At 38.7% G+C, this 27,421-nt stretch overlaps 1 protein-coding gene across 6 annotated transcripts in view; it reads right to left on the minus strand.

Moving 5' to 3' along the window:
- tgs1 (trimethylguanosine synthase 1) overlaps nt 1-27,421 on the minus strand; it is a 98,343-nt gene that overhangs the window by 20,698 nt on the left and 50,224 nt on the right. For all 6 annotated transcript variants that reach the window (XM_088014915.1, XM_088014912.1, XM_088014917.1 and 3 more), the window contains 4 exons: nt 24,925-25,051; nt 18,297-18,383; nt 15,203-15,347; nt 10,587-10,869 (listed from right to left, as the gene is read on the minus strand). In XM_088014915.1, the coding sequence (XP_087871041.1) occupies nt 10,587-10,869; nt 15,203-15,347; nt 18,297-18,383; nt 24,925-25,051 (642 nt within the window). The remainder of the gene's footprint in view (nt 1-10,586; nt 10,870-15,202; nt 15,348-18,296; nt 18,384-24,924; nt 25,052-27,421) is intronic.

The following is a 27,421-nucleotide window of genomic DNA, read 5'->3' on the forward strand; positions in this document are numbered from 1 at the left end:
ATCGCCTCTATCAGATCCTCAGGATGAAGCTTGGACTTAGTTTCCAGATGTAGTCAAACCATATTTTTATAAGAGCGTAAAGCTGCCAGGTTAAAAGCTTCAATACGCAGGGTGACGCTGATCAGTTGGATGGATAAAAAAGCCTGACATCATGACGCGTTGTAACACATGACTGCGGTAGTCTTTTTTATTTATTTATTTTTTTAAGGATTTTTTCAGCACTAGTTTATTTGACAACGATCTGACTGTAAGGGGGCAGAGAGAGCGGAGAGAGGCCTGGGCCCAGCGAATGGAGGACGGGAGTGGGACTCCTGATTACCGCGGGCTAAAGTCTCTGTATGCGGGGCGTTGCGCTAACCACCGCGTCGCGCAACGCCCCTATTGCGGTAACCTATGCTGTAATTTACAGTTTGTAATTATTAAATTATTTAAATTTTTATACAATTTGAGCTTTCTGACGAACTTACCTAGTCCACCTTCTTTCATTTTCTGGGAAAAATCTGTTTAGTCATGTAATTGCGACTAGTCGACTGGCCCAGAAAAAAGTCAGTGCAGAGAAAAGAATCGACGAGTCGACTAGTCGACTAATTGGTGCAACCCCTAGTAGTGACACCATTCCAATACAGAATACAGGACTTAAACTACAGATGATTTATCAGTATTCAGTTGCTTAACTCTCGAGTTTAAATTGAACAAAATGGTTGAAAGTATGTCATACCTTCTGATAGAGTATAAACATTTGCATTATTTTTTAAGTTTTGTTAGTTAAGCACTAAATATAACTCAAGGATTATGAATCATTATATTCTGTATAAACTAAAAAGGAGACAGCTCAAAGTAGAATTGAGTAAATAAACATCTACACATTTACAAACATTTTAGAAATTAATTATAATAAAATAAAATATACTGTCACGTAACTTTTGAAAAATAACTTTTTAGAATGTATTTTTTTTTCTGTCAACTTTCATTTAACACTCCAGTCCAGTTGGTGGCAGTAATGCGCTTTCATAGTTGGTCAGGCAGCCGCCATTAAACTCCAGAGGAAGATTTGCACTGGCACTAACGAGTGCTAATGCTAAACCCAACATGAACGAAAATGCCCGTGCACTGTGTGAAATTGTGGAAAAAGTCCTATTTCACGGAGTTACTTTTTCAGTATCGTTTTGATATTAAGCAATGTCCCGGCGGAAAACAACAGATGACACCGTGGCGGTCCAATAAGGCCGGACTCACGGTAAGACAACTTTTATGAATAGTGAGCACGTGCAGCGAGGCGAGTTGCTTTGTTTGTTTCTTACAGAAAGCGGTCTGTCGTTTTCTTAATGCCAAAACAAGTGTAGGGTGAGATTTCGTATTGTATTTTTTATTACATGTGATGTTCTGAACTCTTAAAAATACTTGCATCTTCTTTTATTTTTTCAGACCTGAAAAATGGCTAGGCCTTAACAGCCAGGCCTCAGACCACGGTGCCGAGGCGATCTGACGGAGTCCACCAGGACGAAGAGAAAAACAGTAAGTTATGATTTCACATTTAGTCAATAGTGAACACTCGCATATTTGTAAGGAAAACTGATCTTACGGTTATTTTATTTATTTTGCTATAATGTAGTGCAGCAAGGCAGAGTGTGGTAAGCAGTAGAGATCGACAACATGGCGGACGGAGGACAGATATGAGGACGGAGCCATGAAGCCGGTATGTATTATGTACAGTCACTGCGTTGATTCCCGATTGTACAATGGCTTGTTGAGAATAATTTTAACTTATTTACTTATGTATTTTTGAGAAAGCAATATATTTGCTACAATATTTTTTAAATTCTACATTTATTTCCACAGACACTCCACAGAATGGGAGTCACATTTGTATCAATCAGAATCTTCAGGAACGTCCTGATGTCCGTGATGAGGACAGAGATGCAACTGTGTGTGAGTATCTACTATTTTAGAATGTTGATATTTTATGCTTCAATATTGTTTATGTACATAATTTAAAAATGCTATGTATTGACAATGCACACAATGTTTTCCAGCTGCATCAAGGACCTACTGCCAGTCATCCAGATGTTGGTCAAGAAAGAAGCAGGTAAGATGTCACAGATGTCACAATTCCTTGAATGATTAAAGTACTTGTGATTTATTAAAATCCATCAAGGCAAATTATCTGCCTCAAAGTTTGTTGAATTATGTTTTACTATTCATTACCAACTGCTTTTAATTCTTTTCTTCCAATTGTTTTCAAGTGTTTTTTTCTTTTTCATTAAAGTTTTTATTTTTATCAGAAAAAAACTTCGGTGCCTCATTTATGTTCCTCATATATGAACATGTTGCATATAAACAATATCAAATGAATATATTTCAATACAGCATTTATTTTTTTATATAGATTTTTTTAAATACAGCATTAAAATATTAATGATTGGGGCGGGGTTTATTTATAAAGACATACCGTGTTTCCCCGAAAGTAAGACAGTGTCTTACTTTCTTTTTATCCCCAAAAGCCCCACTATGTCTTACTTTCGGGGTATGTCTTATATTGGAAAAAAATTGTCGAATTTTTTGTTTTAACCATAAAATTAACGGCAGTGACAAGTGCAGGGGACGACGCTGTGACGTATGGAGAGGGACGGCGCGGTGACGTATGGAGAGGGGGACAGCGCAGGCGTGGGCAGGAGGCGGCGCTCATTTGGATCAGACGGAGGCGGCAGACGCGGTGACGTATGGAGGGGGGGCGGCGCGGAAGTGGGCAGGAGGCGGCGCTCATTAAGATCAGAGGGAGGTGGCAGACGCGGCGACATATGGAGAGGGGGACGGTGCGGACGTGGGCAGGAGGCGGCGCGCAGCTAGATGAGAGGTGTTTCCCCGAAAAGTAAGACATATGTCTTACTTTCGGGGTACGGCTTATATTAGCCGACCCCCCTGAAACCCCTGATACGTCTTACAATCGGGGGTGTCTTACTATCGGGGAAACACGGTAAGTGCTGTCCAATGGGCACACGTCAACCAACCAATCACATGTCAATGATGAACTGTGATGTCATTGTTTTTCATCCAATGACTGAGAATCCACGTGGGTCTGCTGAAAGTGCCTTTGCATATGCTAGGCTATTCGTATGCTAAGAAGAGTCGTTAATACCGCCCGCTCCCCCGCATCTCCACTCCCCCCTACTGGGATTAATAATAATAATAATACATTTTATTTATAGGCGCCTTTCTGGACACCCAAGGTCACCTTTACATAAAACAAGTTATAAAATATATACCGGTAATAAAACAAACAAGATTTATAAGACAGTACAAAGGTAATTAAAAGCTGTATGCTAGTTCAAACAAATGGGTTTTTAGTTTGGACTTAAAATATTGCAAAGACTCAATGTTATGGAGATCAGGTGGGAGTAAGTTCCAGTTTGTATTTGTGAACAAACAGAACTCGCACTCAAAGATTAAACTCATAGCATCAGCCTGTGGCTGTGGAATAAAATAATCTAATTATGAAGATTGTTTTTTGAACTTTTACAAAGTAAATTTGCCAGCTCCTTAAACATAAATTAAAATTTTTAATTTATGTATGCTGAAACCACTAAATCAAATTTAGCAGCATTGATAATCTCAATAAATAAATGTTACATTTATTTATCTGTGGTCTTTGTTAAAATATTAAAATTTATTGGGACCCTGCAAACCTGGGGGGTCTTATGGAGCCGCTGACTTAATTTGGATTAAACAGAAGTGCAAATAATTGATATTCATTTAAATTGTATTGTTTGATTTGCTGTTTTTAAGACTAGTTGTCGGTTTAAATAACGTTTCTCTGGCGATGTTTTCCCAGTAATATTTTTACATGTTCTGTCTACTTAACATTTTTTAATACAAAAACACGGTGTACCACCGGTGGAACACCTCAGTGCCCTGACCACCGGGCTTTGCAAGTTTTGTGGGGAAAACCCTGCAAAGGTGTTGCATCCCAGAGTTTCCAGCTAAAAGAAGCGAGGGGTTGCCAGGTCCTATCGACCCACTGTCCACATACTGCCTCAACAGCATAATCAGAGATATCAGTCGTCAGAGCCACAGGAGCCACTGGACATGGATGGACTAAAAGCGGAGTATTCATCGAATCCCGGTACCCTCTTGGGGGTTCACGTTATCTCTTGGTCCCCATTTTTGCTTCTACAGTCCTGCTTACGATTATTGGCACCCATTAAGTTTAAGTACATATTATGGAATATTTACTGAAGAAATTTCACCAAGTTAAGCAACATTTTACTGCAGTCAGCTTTTGTTTGATACAAAACAGCAAATCATAAAGAACATTTAAAAAGATAAACATTATGAGGAAAACGTGGAAAAATGTACTGTTTCCCATGTCAAAAGTATTGGCACCCTTTGCGCTGCAAATCGGCATGGAAACCCAATTCGGCTCACCTATTGCAAATCACAAATAAGAATTTGCAACAGGCTCACCTGTGATGAACTGCTTCTTCACATGGGTATGTGACATGAATTATCCAAGGAATGATCATGTTGATGTTTTAAAAAGTCACCCGTTATTCCTTCTTCATGTGTGACAATGGTAAAGACAAATGAGCTGTCTGAGAACGCCAGAAATGCTATTATTTGCCAGCATAAGACTTCCAAGGGGTGGAAGGCCATCTCTAGAGACCTTGGTATCCCTGTTTCTGCCAACACCTTTGGCCTTGGGAAACATGTGCAAGGATGTCCATGGACTTTTGGAACATCGTCGAATGCCAAGATGCTCCATGTTTGCCAACTAGTGATGCAATGCTCCACGCCAAGCTTAGTTGCGGTGGGAACAATTAAAGAAGGAAACTCTGCTAACAATCACTGACATTCATTATCAAGCATATTGGCAAGAGGTGGATGTTTATAGGGGCAGGTAGCAAAAGATACAGTCTCATTTAATCAGCTAATAGTAACATGTACTAATAACTTGAAAGCACACAAAAAATCTGCATCCAAAATAGGTAAAGACACAGAAGCTATCACAAAGTCCCACTGAAAGTGATGTCCGTTGAAACTCAAAGTCAGCAATCTCGATCCAAAAGTGCAAATGGAGATGCCATTGGCTGCGTCCAGCAAGGATTTGTTACTTTCACACAAGATGCCCGCTGCCAAAAAGTGGCATAATTCTCTGCTGTGAACCTGGGTCCACCAGGAAACACCGTCCAGAAACCTGATCCATGATGAAAAGCAGGTTATCTGAGCTGCTAGCACACCAATGCTAGCAAGCTCCAGCTCTCGTTTCCCTGACACAGGAACAAACACGCCTTTACTAAACCGTTAATGGTAGAAGCAAAGAACTTCGTCCTTCCGCCCTGCATCACAGCCACGGCATCAACAGCTTCAGACACTCAAGTCCAACAAACCAACAAAAGCTGGTCTGCTTCTTCAGCAAGGGAACAATAATCCTTGGTCCGGATCAGCAGAGAGATGGCCAGTGTGGTGCAAATGGGTGGAGGAAGTTGGCGCAGAAATAGGTACATAAAAAAGGAAGGAAACCATCCCTTGAGTCAAGTAATGCCAGCCTGTTCTCCATTAGCTCAGAGGGTTTGCGATCCCCCAAGCCGTTTAGGGACAACAAATGATTGGCCTGCTATGTGTTCGACAGTTGGTAAAGCCGCAGAGTGGCTGACAAATATTGAACGCACAAAATGTGTCAATTCTTGATGCGCTATGCAACAGACCCATGAGATTGCACGTGGAAACAGAATCCAACACAGCAAAAATATGGAACTACTTGGTCTTGTCTATAGCTATCCCATGGAGATGGATCCAGGCCTCCACATGCTGGAACTACGGTTCCGGATTGCAGTGCCAAAAATATGGAAGATTTATAACGCAGACCATGGTGGATGGAATAATAGCTGCCTGGCAAAAAACTGGGCCTAGGGGCGGAGCCATAGGATGGGAGGCAGAATATGACTTCAGAGATTCAAGTCCGTATCAGTCTGATGAGAGCTGGAGAAGGTGAGCCCTCTCCTGTTGAGTATGGTGTATAATAAATGTAGCTTACTGGTCCCCCAGTAGATTATATAGTAGGCTGCCCCAGTCATTGTTGACTCATGGTTAAAATTTTTTTACAAGACCGACTGAATTTTAGTGGCATAGTGGGTGTAAAATATTGAATAAAATGTTGTGCTTACATGACTGGCTTTATTTTCATTCTTACATGTAACTTTATGGCATACAAATGTATAAGTTGATCGCCGATATTTTTTCCAAGCGTATTCTGGGTAAAACACATCACCAACCATCCACGTCATCATCAGTCAGATACTTAGGAATGGATTGTAAACTTGGTTAGATTGGAGTATTTTTACAACAAATATGAGTGGCCTTTATTAGCACTTTATAAAATTATGTTTTCATGAGCTTTGTTATTTTGAGTATAAAGGGCCCGGTCATTAGCCCCGTCCCCCAGCCGACTTGTTCCACCACTGGAACAAAACCATGGCTGGCAGAGAAGCGGCAGCAGCATCTGGTGAGTTCTCCCTCAAAAAAATGTTCAGGGTCACCAATGTGGAAGTCAGCAGAAAGAGACAAAAAGCATTTTGAGTCTTGCTTTATTTTCAATGTCTGCCAACATTCAAAACCAGAAAACCACTGGAGGAACACCATTGGTATTCTCTTCTCTCTTCTTGGTTTGGCAGAAACAAAAATCGTCTTCTGCACTATAAAATATATAAATTATCCTCCTATTCCTATTTATTGTATTTATTTGACAATTAAATCATTTTAATTAAATAAAAATAATAGCTGTTGACAGATGAGCAGAACATTATAAACAAGCAAAGTTGTAAAAAAAAAAAACAGAACAGTTCTCACCAACTGAGACTAGTTCACGGCTTAAAACCGTTCAAAAGAATCAAATCGCTTGTGAACAACATCAATACTGTCAGCACGAATGACTTAGTTTCCTCCAATCATATAGGTAGTTCTGGTGTTTTTTCCCACCATTATCTTCAGATTTTCATTTGAGTGACAGTTTTAAGCCACTTATCCATTATTATTTCTAAACAATTCTTTGGTAAGCTAACTATATGCTTTAAGCTCAAGTCTCAGCAAATAAATGGTCGTTTACATGCAGTACCTTGCAGCTCATGTGCCCGTGGACCACCTGTGGTCCAGCAACCACAATTTAAGAAAGACTAACCTAAGGGGTAGTACAAGCTGTGCCAAACCATGCATTACACTCAGGTGATTGATAAACAGCATTTGTTGATTGGCCTGTAATTTACATCACTGGATGAGTGAAAGACGTAGGAGACTCATGGGCATGGCGCCTACTGTCAGAAAACTGCTTAATATTGAGCAGCGCAATTACGAGCAGCGGCAGAAGAAAGGGTTGGACATCTTATTGTCTAATGACCTTTATTTGAGAGTGATCAGACAGATGGATAAAGAGAGATTGGGAAGACATGTGGTAAAGGTCATCAGACCAGGACTCAGACCTGTTGAGGACAAAGGGCTCCATACATAGGATGCGCCACCACAACATCTACTCAGGGTTTCCCCCAGTGTATTATAAGCCTGGCGGCCCGCCATGCTTTACTAGCCCCGCCGCCAGGCTAAGCGTCAATTGTTTATGTTTCTAGGAAAATTAAAAGAAAAGAAAACAAAAATCGTTTTTTTTGTTTGTTTGTTTTTTTTTAAAGCCGGGCTGCAAGTGTCTCTTTTGCTCTTAGAATTTCACTAGCAGAGCAGATTTATTCCTAAAGGATAGGTTTATAATAAATAGGTTTGTAGTTTATGCATTTAAACACGACAGTGCAGACCAATCACACAGCTGGCGCCTCTGCGCTTTGCCTCGCGCGCTGCCGCTGCTTTACCTCAGCGGGATCGCGCGCACGATCCTAAAAAGCAATAAGTTATCATTGCAGTTTACTAAATTGGATTTGTAAATTCAAAGATTAAACTCACAGCATCAGATTGTTGCTATGGTAACAAAACAATCTATGAATATTGTTCTTTGAAGTTTTACAAAGTAAACTTGCCAGCTCCTTAAAATCTTGTATTTAAATATTAAACAATTTAAAATCCTTTAATTTATGTATGTCTAAACAATTGAATAAAATTTAACAGCATTGATAATCTCAATAAACAAGTATTGCATTTGTATATGTGGTCTGTTTTAATATATTAGCATTTATGGGGCCCCTGAAGCCCTGGGGGCCTGATGGAGCCGCTGACTTAATTTGGATTAAACAGAAGTGCAAATTTGTTGTTTTTAGACCAGTTGGTTTAAATAGCATTTCACTGGAGATCTTTTCCCGTAACATATAATTAAACAGTAATACTTTTACATTTCCTGTCAACTTAACATTTTTTAATACAAAAACACGGTTGACCGCCGCTGGGCCACCTGGATGCCCTGACCACTGGGGTTAGCAAGTTTTCTGGGGGAAACCCTGCTACAAAATGTTTATAATTTAGTGTGATAAATTTGTTATAAAATTTTAATTAATTAATTAATTATTGTGGTGATAAATTCCAATTAATGTCTAAAAACTCCAGAAACTGTATATATTGTCAGGATTGTTATTTTCTCCACAGTTTGTGCAATGAAAGTTGCAATAAATATCAATGAATTTGAAAATATTGTTAAATGCAGTTACCATTTACAGCTTGGTGATACAAATTAAACTTCTTAATGTGACTGGTATTATTTCACACCCACATTGGTGAGAAACGGACTGCAATGGAGACACACCCAACTTGACAACAATCATGCCAGATGTTTGTAAATTAATGGTAAATTATCTGCATTATAAAATCCAGGTCTCCAAAGAACTTCACATTACATTCAGTCATTCATGCACACATTCATATGAAGGTGATGAGCTAGAGTGCGGCAAAAACATATTTAGTCAGCCACTGATTATGCAAATTTTCCTGCTTAGGAAGAGGAGAAAGGTCTGTAATTTTCAGCATAGGTACACTTACACTATGACAGCAAGATGAATAAAAATCCAGGAAATCATATTGCAGGATTTTTGAAAAATTTATTTGTAAATTATGGTGGAAAATAAGAATTAAGCAACCCACAAACAAGCAAGATTTCTGGCTCTCACAGACCTGTAGCTTCTTTAAGAAGCTCTCCTGTTCTCTATCTGTATGAAAGACACCTCTCCACAGCCTCAACCAGTCAGACTCCAAACTCAACTATGGCCAAGACGAAAGAGCAGTCAAAAGACACCAGGAAGAAAATTGCAGACCTGCATCAGGTTGGGAAAAATGAATCTACTATAGGCATGCAGGTTGGTGTGAATAAATCAGCTGTGGGAGCAATTGTAAGAAAATGGAAGACATAAAAGACCATTGATAATCTCCCTTGATCTGGGACCCCATGCAACATCTTTACCTTTTTGGTAAAAACTTAACTTGTTGTGTTTGGAGGAAGAAAAATGCTCAGTCACTTCCCAAGAACACCACACCCACTGTGAAGCATGGGGGCGGAAACATCATGCTTTGGGGCTGTTTTTTTTTTTTTTTTGCAAAAGGGACAGGATAACATATATGTTCTGGGAAGAAGAAACAAGGCCATGTATTGCGAGAGCTTAAGCCAGAACCTCCTTCCATCAGTGAGAGCAATAAAGATGGGTCATGACTGTGTTTTCCAGCAGCCACAGAAAACGCAGCCTGAGTGGAGTGATCCCAAACACACCACTCTGACAACAAAGGAGTGGCGCCATAAAAAGCATTTCAAGGTCCTGGATTGGCCTAGTCAGTCTCAAGAGCTCAAGCCCATAGAAAATTTGTGGAGGAGGTCAAAAGTCTGTGTTACTTAGCAACAGCCCCAAAACATTACTGTTCTAGAGGAGACCTACATGGAGGTATGGGCCAAAATGCCAGCTATTTTGGCCCATTGTGAACCGGGTAAAGACTCCGTTATTCTTTGCAATGACAGGTCATGTCATTACCTCAATGACATGAGCTAACAAAAATCATGTTAAAAAGTATTGATTTGACCTTTTGACCACTTACCATAATTTACAAATAAATTCATTAAAACAATTCTGCAAAGTGATTTCCTGGATTATTTCTTTTTCTAAATTTGCTGTCATAGCTTAAGTGCATCTATGATGAAAATTACTGATCTCTTTCATCTTGCACAATCAGAGGCTGACTACTTTTTTGCTCACTGTATATTATAGTCACAGATTTCCCAGTGCAGTATGACAGAAGCAAGGTTGTCATATTATATTAACTGAATTTGACAATGAAAATCAAAAAAAAAAAAAAAAAATCTGTTTACAGATACTGCCTGCCCAAGTCTTGATGTTTCAATTATTTCTTATTCACAGTTGGGCATGTGTCGGGCTTGCTTACCTTGACCTTAAATTTCACTGGCAGTTATCAGATTGGTTATTTTAAAATCTTAGGCAGTTCATTTGTGTTTTTTTCTTAAAATCTAGTAATAATGTACACTCTCATCTCATTAAGTCACATCTTCACTCACTATTCACACATATCCAAATGCTTACTTGTCTAGTAATTGTGTACAGTGTGTTACAGTACATTGAGAATGGAAACCCAAACATATTCAATAAATGAAAGAAAATTGATACCTTCAAATGTGTGTGATGGAACAAGGTCCAGCTTCTCTTGAAATGTTAGTGATCTCCCAGGATTCTCCACATCCCTTGGCTCTTCCACAGATCTTTCAGTGAAGTTGGAGTAAGAGGAACATTCATTGTCCTCCATCATTTTTGTTTCTGAAGTGGATTCACAATTGCATCTTTCTTCTTCTACAGGTTCATCATTTTTCTTCTTAATTCCCTTATTTCTCTTTTCCTCTTTTACATCCGTCATCTGAGCTTCCCTTGGCAAGTTTTGAAGAAAATTTTGAACCTACAAAACAGTATCCATGTATTTAGAGTTCCAAGTAACAAGACTACAAATAGCTCTGCTCATTTTTATTTTCTAGGACTTAGATATGCTAGAATTTCCTCCCAAATTATGCCTCTCTCGTATCTTTCCATTAACCTTCTAAAGAAAGTCATCTGAATAACAGAAGGACGAGAACGTACTAACAGTGTATCCAACATGCTAACTGCAGTGTCACCCTCCGCCATCATCGCCTATTAGCATTGTGCTTGTACAAACTTAACTTAATTGAAAAAGAAAAAAAAAACACAACAATGGTGGAAAATATTAAGTTAATGCCACCCTTGCCTTGGAGATATTTCAAGGTAAGCAAACAGCATGCTCTGCGTACAATTTCAAGAAGAGGGGACAAAAACTCGACATTTTAATTAAGCTTTTACTGCTTTCATTTATAGACTACCATTGGACTTCTCCAGTTTTTAGCTTTTGGGATGATTGATTGGAGAGCAATAGGGTGGAGCAGTGTGTGCATTGTGCAGTGTGATGTGCTGGTCACAGTTTAATGAACATCTACACTTTATTTCCTTCCTCAAGACACATACTTCTCTATGTAGATTATAATATGTAGATTAACACAACTTGAATTCAAAGAGAATGCTCAATCTATGTACATAGACACGCATATACGAATTCATACACTGCTAAAAAAACTAAATAAAGGGAACACCTATATAAAACAATGCAACTCCCAATCGGTTACACTTTTGTGGAGTCAATGTCGTCAGTTTGAAAGTAACAATAGACCCTTTTCACATGACGTCACACAACTTCCGTTTTGGCTCGAAGCTGTGTATCCTTAGTTCCGGTGTACATAGTAAGTAATGATAAAGTTGTCTATTTCATATATATATATATATATATATATATATATATATATCTGACAGCATATGTTGATCAGACAGAACACCTGAGCATGGAGTTTACACAGTCTCTAAAACATTTGCCTAAAATAAGATTTGAAGATAGATCACGATTTGCAAACCAATTTTCTCTGACAACAAAATCTAAATTAGACAAAGGCTACAAATTCTTCACCGAACAATACCTGTTTGACTATGAAGGTAGGTATTTTTGTTTTGCGCAACCGTTAGCTTAGCATTAGTGAATTTTGTTAGCTAGCTAACTACGTGACATAACTGTTCCTTAACCAGAACTTTTTACTGTTTTTGAACTATAACGTTTTAGGCTCTAATCTTGATCAGATTCTTAAATTGTAGACTGGAGTTGCCACTCATCCCATAAAATAGGGGTTTGTTTGTTATAAGCAGAGATGTCCGGTGCTGCCGCTGCTTTGTAATGCCTTCCTCTAATCGGACCACTTTTTCGGTAACGAATAATCTAACGAGTTCGTATTTCAAATCCAGTAATCAGATTAAAGTTATTTATCCAAATCACTGCGCATTAATATTTTATTTTGTATTTATTTTTATTCCTTCTGTGCGTCTTTGGGAGAGACTCTGTGACAGTTAGCAGCAACAGAAACATGAACAGTGCATGGAGATGCGCATTTTGTTGCTGGAAAAACAGAAATGTCGTCAAGCCCAACTGTTATTTGTGGCTTTTGTCTTGTTTTTTCTAAGCTCACAAAAAATAATGATTCACCGGTCACGTTTTTTGGGGGACTTGTGTTTGAACGTGAAGTTGCTCATTTGAGCTTGGAAATGAGCAGAGATACATAATCAGCCCCAGAATATTTAAAATACTATTCTAAACAACGTTGTTGGAATCTGTCCTTTATTTTCCATTAATACAGAAAATGAACCTCTAAACGTTACATCACTGACAGGCGGTGGTGTATATGTTTCCTAACTGTGGCTAAAGCTGCTGCTAGCTGGTTTACTCATGATCGGAGGCTGGTTCCTTTGAATACAGTTGGAGAATGGTAAATTGACAATGACTAATAACGGTTATCTAACACGTAAACACTGTTTTATAAAATACAGAAAGTGAACCTCTAAACGTTACAGCACTGACAGAGAGTATATTTTTTCCTAAATGTGGCTAAAGCTGCTGCTAGGTGGTTTACTCTCCGATCGGAGGCTGTTTATTTTATACACAGTTAGAGAATGGTGAATTTACAATGATTAATAACAGCTATCTAACACTTAAATGCTGTTATTATTAAACTTACCTTTTATTATATTCTTAAGATTATGAGAATGCGGGAAATTTTCAGCTTGGTTCCCAAGGCAAAATCACACCGGAAGTAAAGATACCCAGGTTTGAGTTATGGTGGCCATTGTCTGACGTCACTGTGAAAAGGGTCTATTACTGTGAATCAATTTCACCTGATGCTGTACAAACACCGTAGGTGGAAAAGAGAGGCAGTTAGCAAGACAACCACTGTAAAAGAGTGCTTCTGCAGGTGGTGATCACAGATAATTCCTCTGTTCTCCTACTTTCTGGTTAAACTTTCAGTCACTTTTTCATTTTGTCAGTGCTCTCACACATCACAAGGTGTTTTTTAAAGCTCACTGAAGTTGCTCAAGTAGTGTAGCCAATCCATCAAAGGAGATTTGCTGCGTCTCTCAGTAGTGTCCAGAGAATGGATTAGGTACCAGGAGACAGGTCAGTACACCAAGAGACACAGAAGGGTCCTGCTGCTGGGCTACTACCCAGCAGCAGGACCACTACCTTGTCCTTATTGCAAGGAGAAACAGGAGGTCCACTGCCAGGGACCTACAAAATGACTGCCAGCAGGCCACTAATATGGATGTGTCTACTCAGACTGTCAGAAACAGACTCCATGAGGGCTGTATGGGGCCTGGCATCCACATATAGGGCCTGTGCTTACAGCCCAACACCTGGCAGGATGATGGGCGTGTGCTAGGGAACACTAAAATTGGGAGATTCATCATTAGCACCCTCTGACCTTCACAGATGAAAGCAGATTCACACTCAGCATGCAACGGTTTGTGGATGGCCATACAGTCCTCCATGTGTTAGCCATAGATGCCATGACTGCCATAAGATAGTGGGATGAGGTCCTCAGACCCATTGAAGACCTTGTGCAGTTGGCCCTGGGTTCCTTCTTACATAATTGGGCTTCTAGCTCATGAAACCCACGAAAACAGGAATATACAAAACATCAGAATACTGTGAAGAAATCAGCCCAAACTACTTCTTAGTTTTTGTAGAAAAAAAAAGAAATTAAAATAAAAATATGGTACTTTAAAAATGACATGTCAATCTTCAATACTTTGCCTTAATTGCTGCCTTGATGCAACATGGCATTGAGGCGTTCATCTGATGGCATTGCCTGGGAGTTACGGAAGCCCAGATTTCCTTGGTGCTTGCTGTTAGTTCTTCTTTGCTTTTGGGTGGTTTAAGTCCAGCGAGCTGACTGGCCAATCAAGCCCTGTGATGGCACGGCATCAAACCAGGCTTTGGTGCTTCTGGTGGGCAAGGGGCCAGGTCCTGCTGGAAGATAAAATCTGCATCTCCATACAGATCCTCAGCAGAGGAATCAAAATCCTCTAAAACATTCTGGTAGACTGTTGACTTTGGATTTAAGAAAGCAGAGTTTACTAACACCTGGAGCAGAAATTTCGCCCCAAATCATGACTGGGTATTTCACACTGCAGTTTGGGTTTTGTTCCTCACTTGTCCTCCAAAACCTTGGACCTTGATTACCAAATGAAATGGACACTTTACTTTCATTGGAAAACAGTACCTTGGACCACTGGCCAATGGTCCAGCCTTTCTTCTCCTCCTTGGCCCAGCTGTGATGCTTCCTACATTAGCTCAGGTTCAGAAGTGGGTTGACCCAAGGAACCTGACAGTTTTAACCCATGCTGTCAGTTGCTGAATGTGGTGTTTTTTCAAGCTCTGATTTCCTCCTCATTCCAGTCTTTCTGGATCTCTGCCAGATTCTTGAATCTTCTCAGTTTGATAATCCGTTGACACTCACAGTCACTTCTTTTGCTGGTGCATCTTCTCCTGTCACATTTTGACCTTCAGACTTTGACTTGATAATGAAAGTCTTGGCCCTGTCTCGGTCTCAATACACTCTGGTCTTGACTTGGTCTCAGGTTAGGTGGTCTTGACTACAACAAGCAAGCAAGCACGCATGCACACACACACCCCAAGTTATCTAAAACTAAGTCAGAGTGTGAGGAGTTCAAAAAGAAGTTTGGAAGTCTGTCTCTGTCAATCTGATTGCAGTATGACTTCAAAAAAGCAAGCCACATTATGTGTAGTCCTGGTTAAGCTTTCCCACTGTCAACTAAGACCTACCCTGACTAATAATACACAGACAAGCTGAATGAAAAATGTCAAAACAGTTTAAACAGATTACCTTGTAGAGGGCAGGGTTAATTTGATTTGAGTCATCTCCATCCATCTCAGAGAATCTGGTGTGTTTGTTGATGTTTCTGACTACCTCATTAGTCTTTTTAGGCCTTGGACCATTGAAATGTTTATAGTTTATGACAATTCCCAACCTGAGGAAATAATAAGCAAAAGAGATTGTTACTTTTATACTTTCAAAAAAGACAACAGACCATTTGGCCCATATGCTGAAATTTGAAAGAAATATCTTGAAAGATATTTTTTTCATATAAAAACATTTTGTGTTTTTTACTTCCTTAAGGTAAGTAATATCACACAAATTGACAGCGGATTTTTATTGTTAAATCATGAAGATTAACTTCAGTACATGGCAGGCAATTATTGTTCTACACCCAATAAGGCATCTATTTATTAATGTTTGTTCCGTCAACTGTTCATGTGGCCTGAATCGCTGTGCGCACCCCCAACCTATATACAGAAGGGAACTACGGTATTACTTCTGTTGCAGTTTCAACCTACGATGGCCACGTGCTACGCAAAAAACGTCACCCAAAAACTACATTTGTGAGGCTCGAACTGCTGAATGCACACCAACCAACCAACCATACATATACATATATATCTCTATCACCCCCACACAAGGGCGCCAAAATTAGGACAATTCCAAGGGCCCTTAACCAACAGGGGGCCCTCCCACAAAAAATAGTTTTATTTTTCTTATAGAAATAGAAAAAAATTCGGGGCCCTGTCAATTACAAAATGAATCATATAGTGTTTCTAAAATTGTTTTATCAGTAAAAATTAAAGGTTACCCCCTCCCAGACCAAAAATCACACATCTATATTTTCACTAAACCCCTCTATCTGCTTGAAATGGTTTGTTCCTGTTTAGCGCACTTGACGGTGTTCAGCAGCAGTCAGTTGAAGACAAAAGCGACTGTGGCAGTTACTGTGCTGCCTAGAAAAATAATAAAATTAAGTTTTCAAAGAGAGAGAGAGACGAAAAAAGACAAGTGTCAATTTATAACCCAGTTTTTCTACAAGAGAGATGAGTAGACTGAGATTATCAACCATTTACATATTTAGCTTAGCTACAGACTACTGTTTGCCTGCATTTCACTAGCATTTAATGAATGAAGGAAAGAATTTAACATCATATTTATATATTTAACATGTCCCTGTACCTCTTACCACACTTAACAGACGAGTCAGTCAGCAGCAGCTCTAACCCTGTTACCAGCATAATCCCTTCCCCCTGTCCCAGTGAAAGATGAGCAAAACTGTGTTCAGTGACAATCTAGTTAGCATCATTCCAGGGAATTTTCCTGTTCTCCAATCTCTTTATAATTACACAACAAAAACTATGTATTCATTACTCAGAAAGTCAAACAATCTTTATAAAATCTTCCATGAGCCCTTCTAGAAGTAAGTGAATGAGGTTGATTGACAGCGCCAAGACTGTTTCATGTAAAATTCACTAGCACCGAATACTGTGCTAGTATCAGAATTGAACCAAAGAAAGCAAGGCAGTTGCAAGCCTTTCAAATTGTGGCGCTTTTGATGGGTAAGATAGACTTAAGAAACTGTAACAGCAGCTGTGAAATGGGGGAGGGGGACAATTAAATTTTTTGTCATGGGGCCCAAGATTCATGGCAGTGCCCCAGTCCCCACATGCTACTGACATCATTTAAGCTTTGGCTAATTTTAGCTTATACACTAATGTTTGCATCCCGAATGGCATTAGTCCATATTACTCAACATAGTAATACTTCACATGCTATTGACTACTTTTTACTTCACCTTAGCATTGTTGCTAATTTTCAGCATCAAAACAGAATGCTGGGATCAAATTAATAGGCACGCTATATTATATACATAAGTGTTTTTTTGAAGTTATTTAAGAAGTATACTTCAGCCTTTAGTTTCCGTATTCATCTTCAGTCAGTTTAATAGTTGAATCTTCACTTTGCACAGCCATTTATAGATTTTGTGTCCATGTGAGTGATGGTATCTTTGGTGCCCATGTCACACATGAATACATATACCAGCATTACCAGAACGGTGCATTCCGCCACCCATTTGTTAAAACCGGATGGGTGGGGTCACGTGAATGCAAATGGCGGAGAAGCAGCTCGTTGCCAGGGCTTCTGCAGCTGATAGTCTTTAAGCCTCCTTAATGGCTTAAACTCATTTGACTGCAAGATAGATCCGGTGCTAAAAAAAAAAGCTCGAAGCGTGCGCATCTAGAATCACTACCCTATAAAAACTAGTCTCTGAAGCCGAGGGCCATATTTCAAACACATTTCACGTCACCCAGCTGTCGGAAGTTGAGGCGAAGCTGGAGGCAGACCTGGACAAGATAGATGATTTGGAGAACAAGAGCCAGAGAACATAAGTGTTGTCAGACTTCCCAAGGTCAGTAAAGGTACTAATCCAGTTGCCTTCTCCAGGCCTGGCTGCCCAAGCTACTACAGAATAGCTTCAAAGGAGGATCTGAAAAGCTGGACCGCCGTCACCACGGTTTGGCACGTCATCCGGATCGTGACCAGCAACCCTGGGCAGTCGTGTTGAAATTGTGTTGTCCCTCCTAAATGTTTACTTTTCCCCTGTTCAATCTGCTGACTTCATCTCTCACGTTTCATTTATGTTTGCCATTGTTAAGGATGTAGCTGAAGGTTAATATTCAAAGACATTTTATATGAACTGATCCAACTTAAAATGTCTCTAGACCACCTTACAACCAAACTAAACTGGACTAACTGAATGTCTTTTTCACAACTCTAAATAGAACTATCATACTAACTTTGATCAATATACTGCTAATATCATCATTTTTGGTTCATACCAGAAATGTTTTTTTGGTATCATGTTCTATGATCTTCTAAGGGAGGTGTAATTTGCAAATTTGAATTCAGAACAATAGAAAATGCATTGTTGAATTATCAAAAGAATCATAAGACAAACCAACTGGTATTACTGGTTAATATTTTGACTAGTGACTAGTTTATATTGGATCATATAGCTAACTTTCTTGTAGTTGTTTAAACAAAAGCAAGCAGAATTAGAATAGAAAAATACTCAAAAAGAAGGAAAAGGACTTACTGGGGCTGGAGTTTGTGCTTGAGTCCTAGTTTGGACCAAACCTCCTTCAGTGTAAGCTGTGGACACTCCTCCACATCCAACTCATGACTACAGGCAAACAAAAAATACGGCTTTAAGAAGAGACAACTGGTTTACAGTCAATGCCTTGCTGACCTTACAAGCCTTTATCTAGAGCAGTGTTTCCCAGCCCTGGTACGCAACGCACACTGCCCTGCATGTTTTTGGCATTTCCCTGCTTCAGCACACATGATTTCAATTGATAGTTGAATAACAAAATCAGTCAAGTTTATTTGTATGGCACATTTCAGCAACAGGGCAGTTCAAACTGTAAACAACACAAAAATACAGTCAAAGAAGACGGTCAATAATTGAAACCTAACATTTTGTCTGGTGGCATTATACATCAGAATGTTTATCAATGTTTCATGTTCCAAAAGCAACTCTAAACAGGTGCGTTTTAAGTCTGGATTTAATGGAACTCCATGTTTCAGCTGTTTTGCAGTTTTCAGGAAGTTTGTTCCAGATTTGTGGTGCATAGAAGCTGAATGCTGCTTCTCTGTGTTTGGTTCTGGTTCTGGGGATGCAGAGCAGATCAGAATCAGAAGACCTGAGAGGTCTGGAAGGTTGATACAACAGCAGCAGATCTTTAATGTAATATGGTGCTAAGCTGTTCAGTGATTTATAAACTAACAGTATTTTAAAGTCTATTCTCTGAGCTACAGGGAGGCGGTGGAAGGACTTTAGAACTGGGGTGACGTGCTCCATCTTCCTAGTTTTAGTGAGAACGCCAGTAGCAGCATTCTGGATCAGCTGTAGCTGGAGGATTGATTTGTGAAGACACTGTTGCAGTAATCAATGCGACTAAAGATAAAAGCATGAATGAGTTCAGAGATTAGTCCTCTAATCCTTGATATTTTCTTCAGGAGATAGATGGTCCATTTTGTCACTGTCTTTATGTAGCTCTGGAGGTTCAAGTCAGAGTTCATCACTGCACCCAGATTTCAGGCCTGATCGCTAGTTTTTAATTGTAATAACTGAAGCTGTGAGTTGACTATGGATTGACAATATGGACCATGGAAACCTGACTGAAGGACATCAAAGCGGTTTGTTATCAATAGGAAACTATTCAACTGTTGAAACAGCTTTTTCAATTATTTTGCTGATCACACGCAATGACAGGAAGACTTTCTTAAGGAAAATGGTGATGATATTTAGTCAGCAGGAGGAAGAGCTTAATTTATATTTGATGTCTTCTAAGCTTTCATGGATAAGTAGTTGAGATTGTGTCATTTTTTTCTGTATTTGTAATGTGTGGGCAAGTCATTGATACTGAGTGTAATGTGGATGTGCAGATTAATCCTCTAACCATTTCAATTTTCACTGCAAAGAACTTGGCAAATTTGTTGCAGTCTGTTAGAGTGGAGTTCAGATGGTTCAGTCACAGAATCTGTCAACTGTGGCAAATATAGGACGAGCATTGTTAAGGCTTTTGTTTATGATTTCAGCAAAGAATGTTTCCCTTGCATGTTTTAGTGTGGAGTGGTAGCTATGGAGTCTTTCTTTATAGATCTCATCATAAACATTAAGTTTAGTTTTTTGCCATTTACGTTCAGCCCTACAGAAACGTTGTCTAGCAGATCTAACTGCGCGTATCTCTATGGAGACTTGTTCCTTTCAAACACGACCTTAATTTTAATGGCAGCAATGGAATCAAGGATACCTGAACTTTTAGAATGAAAGTTATCTACCAGCCCATCTACATGGTTACAGCATAAAGGCAAGGTGGAAGTGTGTAATAGAATAAAAGTTTCTACTATGCTGTCTGTGAAAGAACGTTTTGTGACAGTAGTTGTTTTGCTGAGAGGCTCAATGGTGATTGTGCTTTCAAAGATTACAGCAAAATGATCAGACAAAGGAACATCAATTACAGAGACATTGGAAATATTCACACCCTTACTGATAATCAGGTCCAGTGTGTGTCCTTGATTGTATCTTGCTTGTTTATCATGTTGAGTCAGACCAAAATTATGAAGATTATTCCAAAGACGGGCCTTTTACTGAATTGCAATCATCTGAATGGGTGTTGAAGCAGGGTAACATCTAAAACATGTAGGTTGTGGTGCCTTGAGGACCAAGAATGGGAAACACTGGTCTAGAGTACAGCTCATACTACAGTCATTCTTACCACTAGGCCTATCACAATTAATCAATAATCGCATGATAAATTAAAATAAGCTAAATAATTTCCATTTGCATGATTTATCATTTTTCTCTTTTCTCTCTCTTTCCACCACTCTGGTGCTTTAGTCTCAACTAGCCCTATAAATGAAGAACTTCATTATTAATTTATTTTGTATTTACGATATTTCAAATGTCTTCCAGTCTCAGTGTTAAATATTCATTTGAATTTATAGTTTGATTTTTGTTGATTTTTGAGAATGTGTTCTCTCATTATTATGCTATTGCCATTATATTATTAGAAAATGGTCTCAAACCAACAATATTATTGCTTATTGCAATAACTTCTGGGACAATTTATCGTCCAGAAAAATTTGTTATCGTGACAAGGCCTACCTACTTGGACATTCTTGTCTGGTCTTCGGACCCCTGAGGCCTGTTTGCACAGCAAAGCCAGTCCTTTGTATCATGAGGGGCCTGGCCCCTCATGATACAAAGACATAAAAAATGCAAATTAAACTCTATTGACTTATTTTATATGCGAATATGCATCAGTTGTAGCAGAAATAATAAAGTGACAGAAAACCTGATGCAGTTTCTTCCTCAGTGAGATTCTGACACTGGGAGCAGGTTACTGGTTTCTCAGTCAGAAGCTGGTTGCAAACCTGAGACCAGCAGGTGTCAGTCAGTCATGTAGATCTGAAATTTGGTTTGATGACCTCAATATGAGAAACTAACCAAAGAGCCCAGAAAAGGTAAAGGCAAATCTTCGGAAGTCGGGATACAATTAATTTAATTTCATATAATTATTGCTGTAGAATTAGTTAAAACTTAAAGAAATATATTTGTCCTATTTGATGTTTGTTGTGACGTATACTCACATACGAACGAGGTAATTAGTCCAAGTTTGTCGTTTATTGAATGTTCAGAAACTACAGCAGGTGTGATGAGCCACAGCAAAGATAAACAAAGGTAAAACAACCCGAACAGAGGATCAACTCTAAACCACTCCTACCTTTTTACTTTCTGTCTCTTTGTCGTTTAAGCACACCCGTTGCCGTGGTAAACGCCTGCGCCCGCAAGCCGAGCAGAGATTATGTTAAAAACACAACATTCAGTCCGTTACGATATCACGTTTCCAGGCTTCATATTTATTCCTCAATTATTAATAAGCCTCTCATGAACACAGCGGTGGTTGAGTAGCTAATTTAAACTCCTGCTCTGCTCATCAGTCGGTCTTTGAGTCGCCTTTTTTTTTATTTTTTGTTTTTTTGTTAATGGGACCGAAACACACTGAATTGCGCAATACCTTGTTCAAACAATAATTACTGAGATTATTAATTTTAACATGTCTCATTGATTTTTTTTTTTTTATAATTATTCTTTTTTAATGAAGCTACAAACGTTTAGGATCTTAGTGAATATTTTTGATAAGCCTGTCAGAAGAGGAAGTGCTGCTCTCAGCGTCCTGGTGGCGTTCAGCCGAGATCGACTCAAAACCTTCCGCAATCGACCGTCGCAATCGACGAATTGGGCACCCCTGCTCTACACTCTCGCATTTTGATGAGAAAACAGACTGAAATATGACTGAAGAGTAAAAGATATTTGTAACACTATTTTTGGCAAAACAAATTATTAGCCTACCAATATTTGCATGCCCTATGTATTTTCCCCAAATATTATCCTATTGATGTGAAAGTTACACCAGCGCGCAGTGCAGTGAATTTAAATCATCATCCCAGGCTGTTTGAGGCCTTTAGCAGAATTTGACTTAGGGACCCTTCTTGATTCTAAAAACATCAAGAAAACATCAAGAAATCTAGCACAGAAGCTCTAACAGCTTCTGTGCTAGATTTAGTGAAATCTGGGAGAGGGGGAGTAGTTTAATTGGTCAATCTAAAAAGCAATCAATGATAATTGCAGTTTATTAATTTGTATTTGTGAACAAACGGAGCTTAAACTCAAAGATTAAACTCATAGGACCAGAATGTAGCTGGTAACAAAACAAACTATGAATATTGTTCTTTGAACTTTTACAAAGTAAACTTTCCAGCTACATAAAATTTTACATTTAAATGTAAAACAATTTAAAATCTTTTAATTTATATATGCTGAAACCATTAAACCATATTTAGCAGCATTGATATTCTCAATAAACAAATGTTACATTCATGTATCTGTGATCTGTGTTAATCTATTAGCTGCTGAGTTAATTTATATTAAACAGAAGTGAAAATAGTTGATATTAATTTTTACTGTATTTTTTATTTGTTATTTTTAAAAAGTGTTTCACTGGGGATGTTTTTCCGTAACATCGGGAAAACATATTACGTTTCCTGTAATATGTAAAAATATTACGGGAAATGTAATATTTTTACATTAGCCTACCTTAAAGATTCCTGTTATACTCAGCCCCGGCTCCAGACTATCAGGGTGGAGTTGAGAGGGAAAGGAAATCAACGTTTTTGGGGGCAAAATGAATCGTAGCTGAACATAGACAACACCAGTAGCCTACAAGCTACTTGTTAACAAGCTTAAGGTGCTGTATTGATATTAGTTAGTCATCCTTTAACTAACATTACCTGCATCCAACAGGTTTACTCAGCTCAGTCTGTTAGTTTGGAGAAAACTGTGAAAAGTTATTTGCGTTTTGCTGCCATGATTCTAACACACCTGCGTAGCTCTGCACAGCAGCAGGTCTCCCTTCACTGCTGCACAGGTGTAAACCCAGCACGAGTGTCGTAGTGCTTATGTTGCATTTAAAGGCGGCTCGGAAAAACAGGTAATGGATTAAACAGTTTTAACTGCTGATAAAAGTGACAGAGAACACAGATATGGGAAGTGAAGAAGCCACTACTGAGCTGGCCATTCTAAGGTAAAAACCCAGCACATACAGCGTTCATGTTTTGTTTTGGTTTTTTTTGCTTGTTTTTTTTCCATCCAGACTGCTTCCCGCGACCCCATGCAATGGCATGATGCCCCCCCCACCCCCCCTTAGGGGGCGTGCCCCACAGTTTGGGAACCTCTGCTCTAGATCAACTTCAAAATCCTGAGATATTTAATTATGCACAACCGATGCAGACTAGGAAGTTATGAGATTATATACTTTCAGGCTTCTGCAGATGAATAGCTCATAATTTAGGTGCACTTATTTAATGTTATTATTTATATGCAGGTGGGAGGAACAAAGCCAGTGTATGATTTTTCTTTACATTGCGGGAAAAAGTTACATATATTTTATCTGCTTAATCTGGTGGCACAATGTGGATCCTCTATTCAGCTTGTTGAATATTTTAACTAAAAGACAATAAAATGCTATTGAATATGTCACTTAAAAACTCACGGTAAGAATAGATTATGATGGGAATTTTTGACGACGCATGTTAAAATGCAAAATAAATGCTCCTCTGACCCAGAGATCTGAAAGAAGACTGGTCTCTGTTCCACCTGCAGCCAGTGAAACAACAACTGACTCCAAACCAGCCCCGTTTGGCCAGCCTGGTTGGAACCATGGCTCTAAGGGTTAACAGGGGGGGGTGGACAGGGCTAGAATTGCTAATGCAAAAACATTCCCTGGTGTTCTGTCAGATCAGCATACACTCACAGATCGTCATACGCATATCTGTCAGACAAATATATGCTGTCATTACCATATGCTTTTATTTAATCAGCAACATGATGCATGACATAAAAGTTAAACAGTCATACACTGTATTAACAGCTGCATGACAGCCAGGCATAGCAGTTAACCAGTCAGACCATCATCAAGGTGCAGCTAGATCAAGTGATCAGGAGATACACTTCGAAACCTCGACCATGCATGTATATCCATCTAGTTATTAAAAACAATTTATTGACTTGTTTTTGTTGTATCTTGTTGCGTATGCTGCACTGATGGCTCCTCTAAATGTCGCAGACTTCTTAATGTACACGCATGTATACTCACTGCATGTATGCTATTCTGACAGAGTATGATCATTGAACAGAACACCAGCTGTGTTCTGTCTGAAAGGGGCAGCACAGCCGGGAACACATGGACCTGGACTGAAGCCCAGGTTGTCCTGTTATATTTTTATTTTTCTATATTTTTTTATTTCCTTTATTTAACCAGGTAAACCCCGTTGGGTAGAAGTCTACAATACACAGCAACCTGTTTACAAAATAAACTAATTAATAAAATAGGAAGTTAAAGAAAATGTCAATCATAGGAAACCTGTGTATTCCAGTGCTCACTATATTTTTTAAGTTAAAGCTTGCAGACTGAAAGTGGAACCACCAATTCCCCTGTCCTACACAAGAGGGGTAACAATTCAAATTCCAACTATTATTCATAATTCCAAGTCTTTTCACTGACCCAGAATCAGATCAGTGCCAAGACAAAACTTTTTTATTCTGCCAAGTCCACGCTTTCCACAGCAGAAACAGTAAAAGTGATCATTATAGAACTAACCTGCATTTGGTTTTCATAAATCTTCTTGGGTGCTTGTCATCATCACCCTCTTCATCACCTGTTCTCTTTGAAGTTTTACTGTTTGAGCCACAGACTCTCTGAGGTAGGACAGCGACTGGCTTTGAATCTGGGTGAAAAGAAATAAATACACATTATAAAATTCTCCAGCAGCTCTCTAACCTCAGTTTGACCAAGGAAAAGATTCCAGAGCTTTGAGAAACACACTGTGCTGTTCCAATATCTACGAAGACACTTGTACTAGTCCTCAAAGACAGCACACCTGTTGCCTTAGAATATTACATTCTAATAGTGCTGTAGAGACTCCTATTAAAATTAAATACTTTTAAAATTAAATGAAGATTTGGTTGAGTGGACTTACTGAACTGCGGCTAATTAACAGCCTCACGTGAATTCTCTTACCCTCCCTCAACCAATTCATCCTCATCTCTGACCTCTTCCTCACAGGATTTTTTTTTCCTGAATTTGTCAGTGCTTTTGTAATAAAAAAATATTTTATCTTAAGGCTTTGTATACATCTTCTCCAGAATTGGACTTTAAATAAATATAAATTTATTATACTTCTTTATAGTAAACTATACCTCTTATAACTAAGAGCAATTCAAAGTTACAAATTTCTTTAAAGTCATGTTTTTGAACTTTGAGAAGAAGCCAAGGTACATAGAGAGAACCCAGGAATGAATGGTCGACCATGCACAAAAACCCCAGGTCAGAATTCAAACCCAAAACCTTCTTGCTGGAAGAGAATAGTGTTTGTTATGTGCAGATTTATTAATCAGAACAACAACAAGGAAAGCATAAAAATATTCTGGATGTTGATTATTGAACAATAGAGGTTCAACTAGAAAATTCCTGCAGAAATTTTAAGGGGCCTGCCAAAGTGTGCCCATCACTTTAATCCCAGGGTTTTAGATTTGTCCTAATAAATAGATCCATGCAAGTCTAATATAGATATTTTAAAGTATTGTCAAATATATCATATGAATATACATGAACTGAGTCCCCAATTTTCAATAGTATTTATTAGTTCTTCACAAAGAAATAAACACTTTACCTTTTTTTGTAACAAAAATTACAATATCCCTTTAACATACATCACTTCTTTCTAAAAAAGTGAGTAAGACTTGTACTTACACACAAAAAAAACAACAAAAACAATCTTTGATGACATTTCTAATCACCTGCTGAGGGGGGAAAGGGGGAAAGGGACTTGCAACAAAAACTCCTTAACAATATTATGTAAATTTTCCAGCACTTTCCATATGCTAATATCCTCATTACTTTTTTTTCCAAATTTCATTTTCCACATGTAGTCCTTCACTAAAGAACCCACAATCTTTATCACATTATTTTCACCTATCTTATATTGCTTAGATATATAAATGTTTCTAGCCTTCCATATTGCTTCTTTAATACAATTTACCACTATCCACCACATCAATTCACTTTTTCCACTTTCTTCTTTTAAAAATCCATAAACAATTTTGTCATAGGTTATCTCTTCTTGTTTTAATTCCCACAACCATGGTTTCAATAATTCCCATGTTCTTTTAGCAATGGGGCAAATCCAAAATAAATGTTTTATCGTCTCGTTGTCACCACATCTACTTCTAGGACATGTTGGACTTGTACAATTTCTTTTATTCAAAAAGTCCCTTGTAGTTAAACATTGATTGGCGATTTGCCAGGCAAAATCTTTCTGTTTGTTTGTCAAATGTTTGTTATTTACATTTCTCCATATTTTCCTAATACTTTCCTCATTAAATTTTTCTATAAGTGTTAATTTTTCATGTCTAGACAATTTTCTTTCTATATTCTGTCTTTTCACTAATTCCGGTGTTAATTCCTCAATACCTCCTTTAAGTTCTTGTACTACTGAATTGAACAGCCGCACGTTTTGATACCACTTTTGTGGGTGGGCACGCAGCGGTACGAGCCGCATTAACTGTAATGGAAGAAGATGTTATAATAAAGAGACATTCTATTGGGTGTAGAACAATAGGTGCCTGCCATGCAATGCATGGAGGCAGTGACTGACCTGCCTGACCGCAGGCAGTGACTGACTGCTCTCCCTGTGCATTGCTATGGGCAGGCCCCAATTAGGCTCAGTTTTTATTAGAGCTGTCAATGTTAACACTTTAATGCATGTGATTAACTGAAAATTTTAACATGTAAATATTACATAATGCAGATTAATCGAACTACCTAGTTGGTCCTAGTCTAGTAAAAACCATTCCCTTGTGCTACACTTTGTTTCATAAAGAGGATCTGGGTCAGGGGTCACCAACTCCAGTCCGCCAGGGCTACCATCCTGCAACTTTTAGATTCACCTCTGCTCCAAAATGTCTGAATTCCCTCACCAGCATTCATTCCTCTCTGCAATAGGCAGAGGTGGGGTGTAGCGATAGGCTGGAAACGAGCAGTTTATTTGATCCAGGTGTGTTTGAGCAGAGACGTATCTAAAAGTTACAGGATGGTA

This window comes from Poecilia mexicana, unplaced genomic scaffold (assembly GCF_051168715.1).
Source record: "Poecilia mexicana isolate PSO_F unplaced genomic scaffold, ASM5116871v1 scaffold_17, whole genome shotgun sequence".
Taxonomy (NCBI): Eukaryota; Metazoa; Chordata; class Actinopteri; order Cyprinodontiformes; family Poeciliidae; genus Poecilia; species Poecilia mexicana.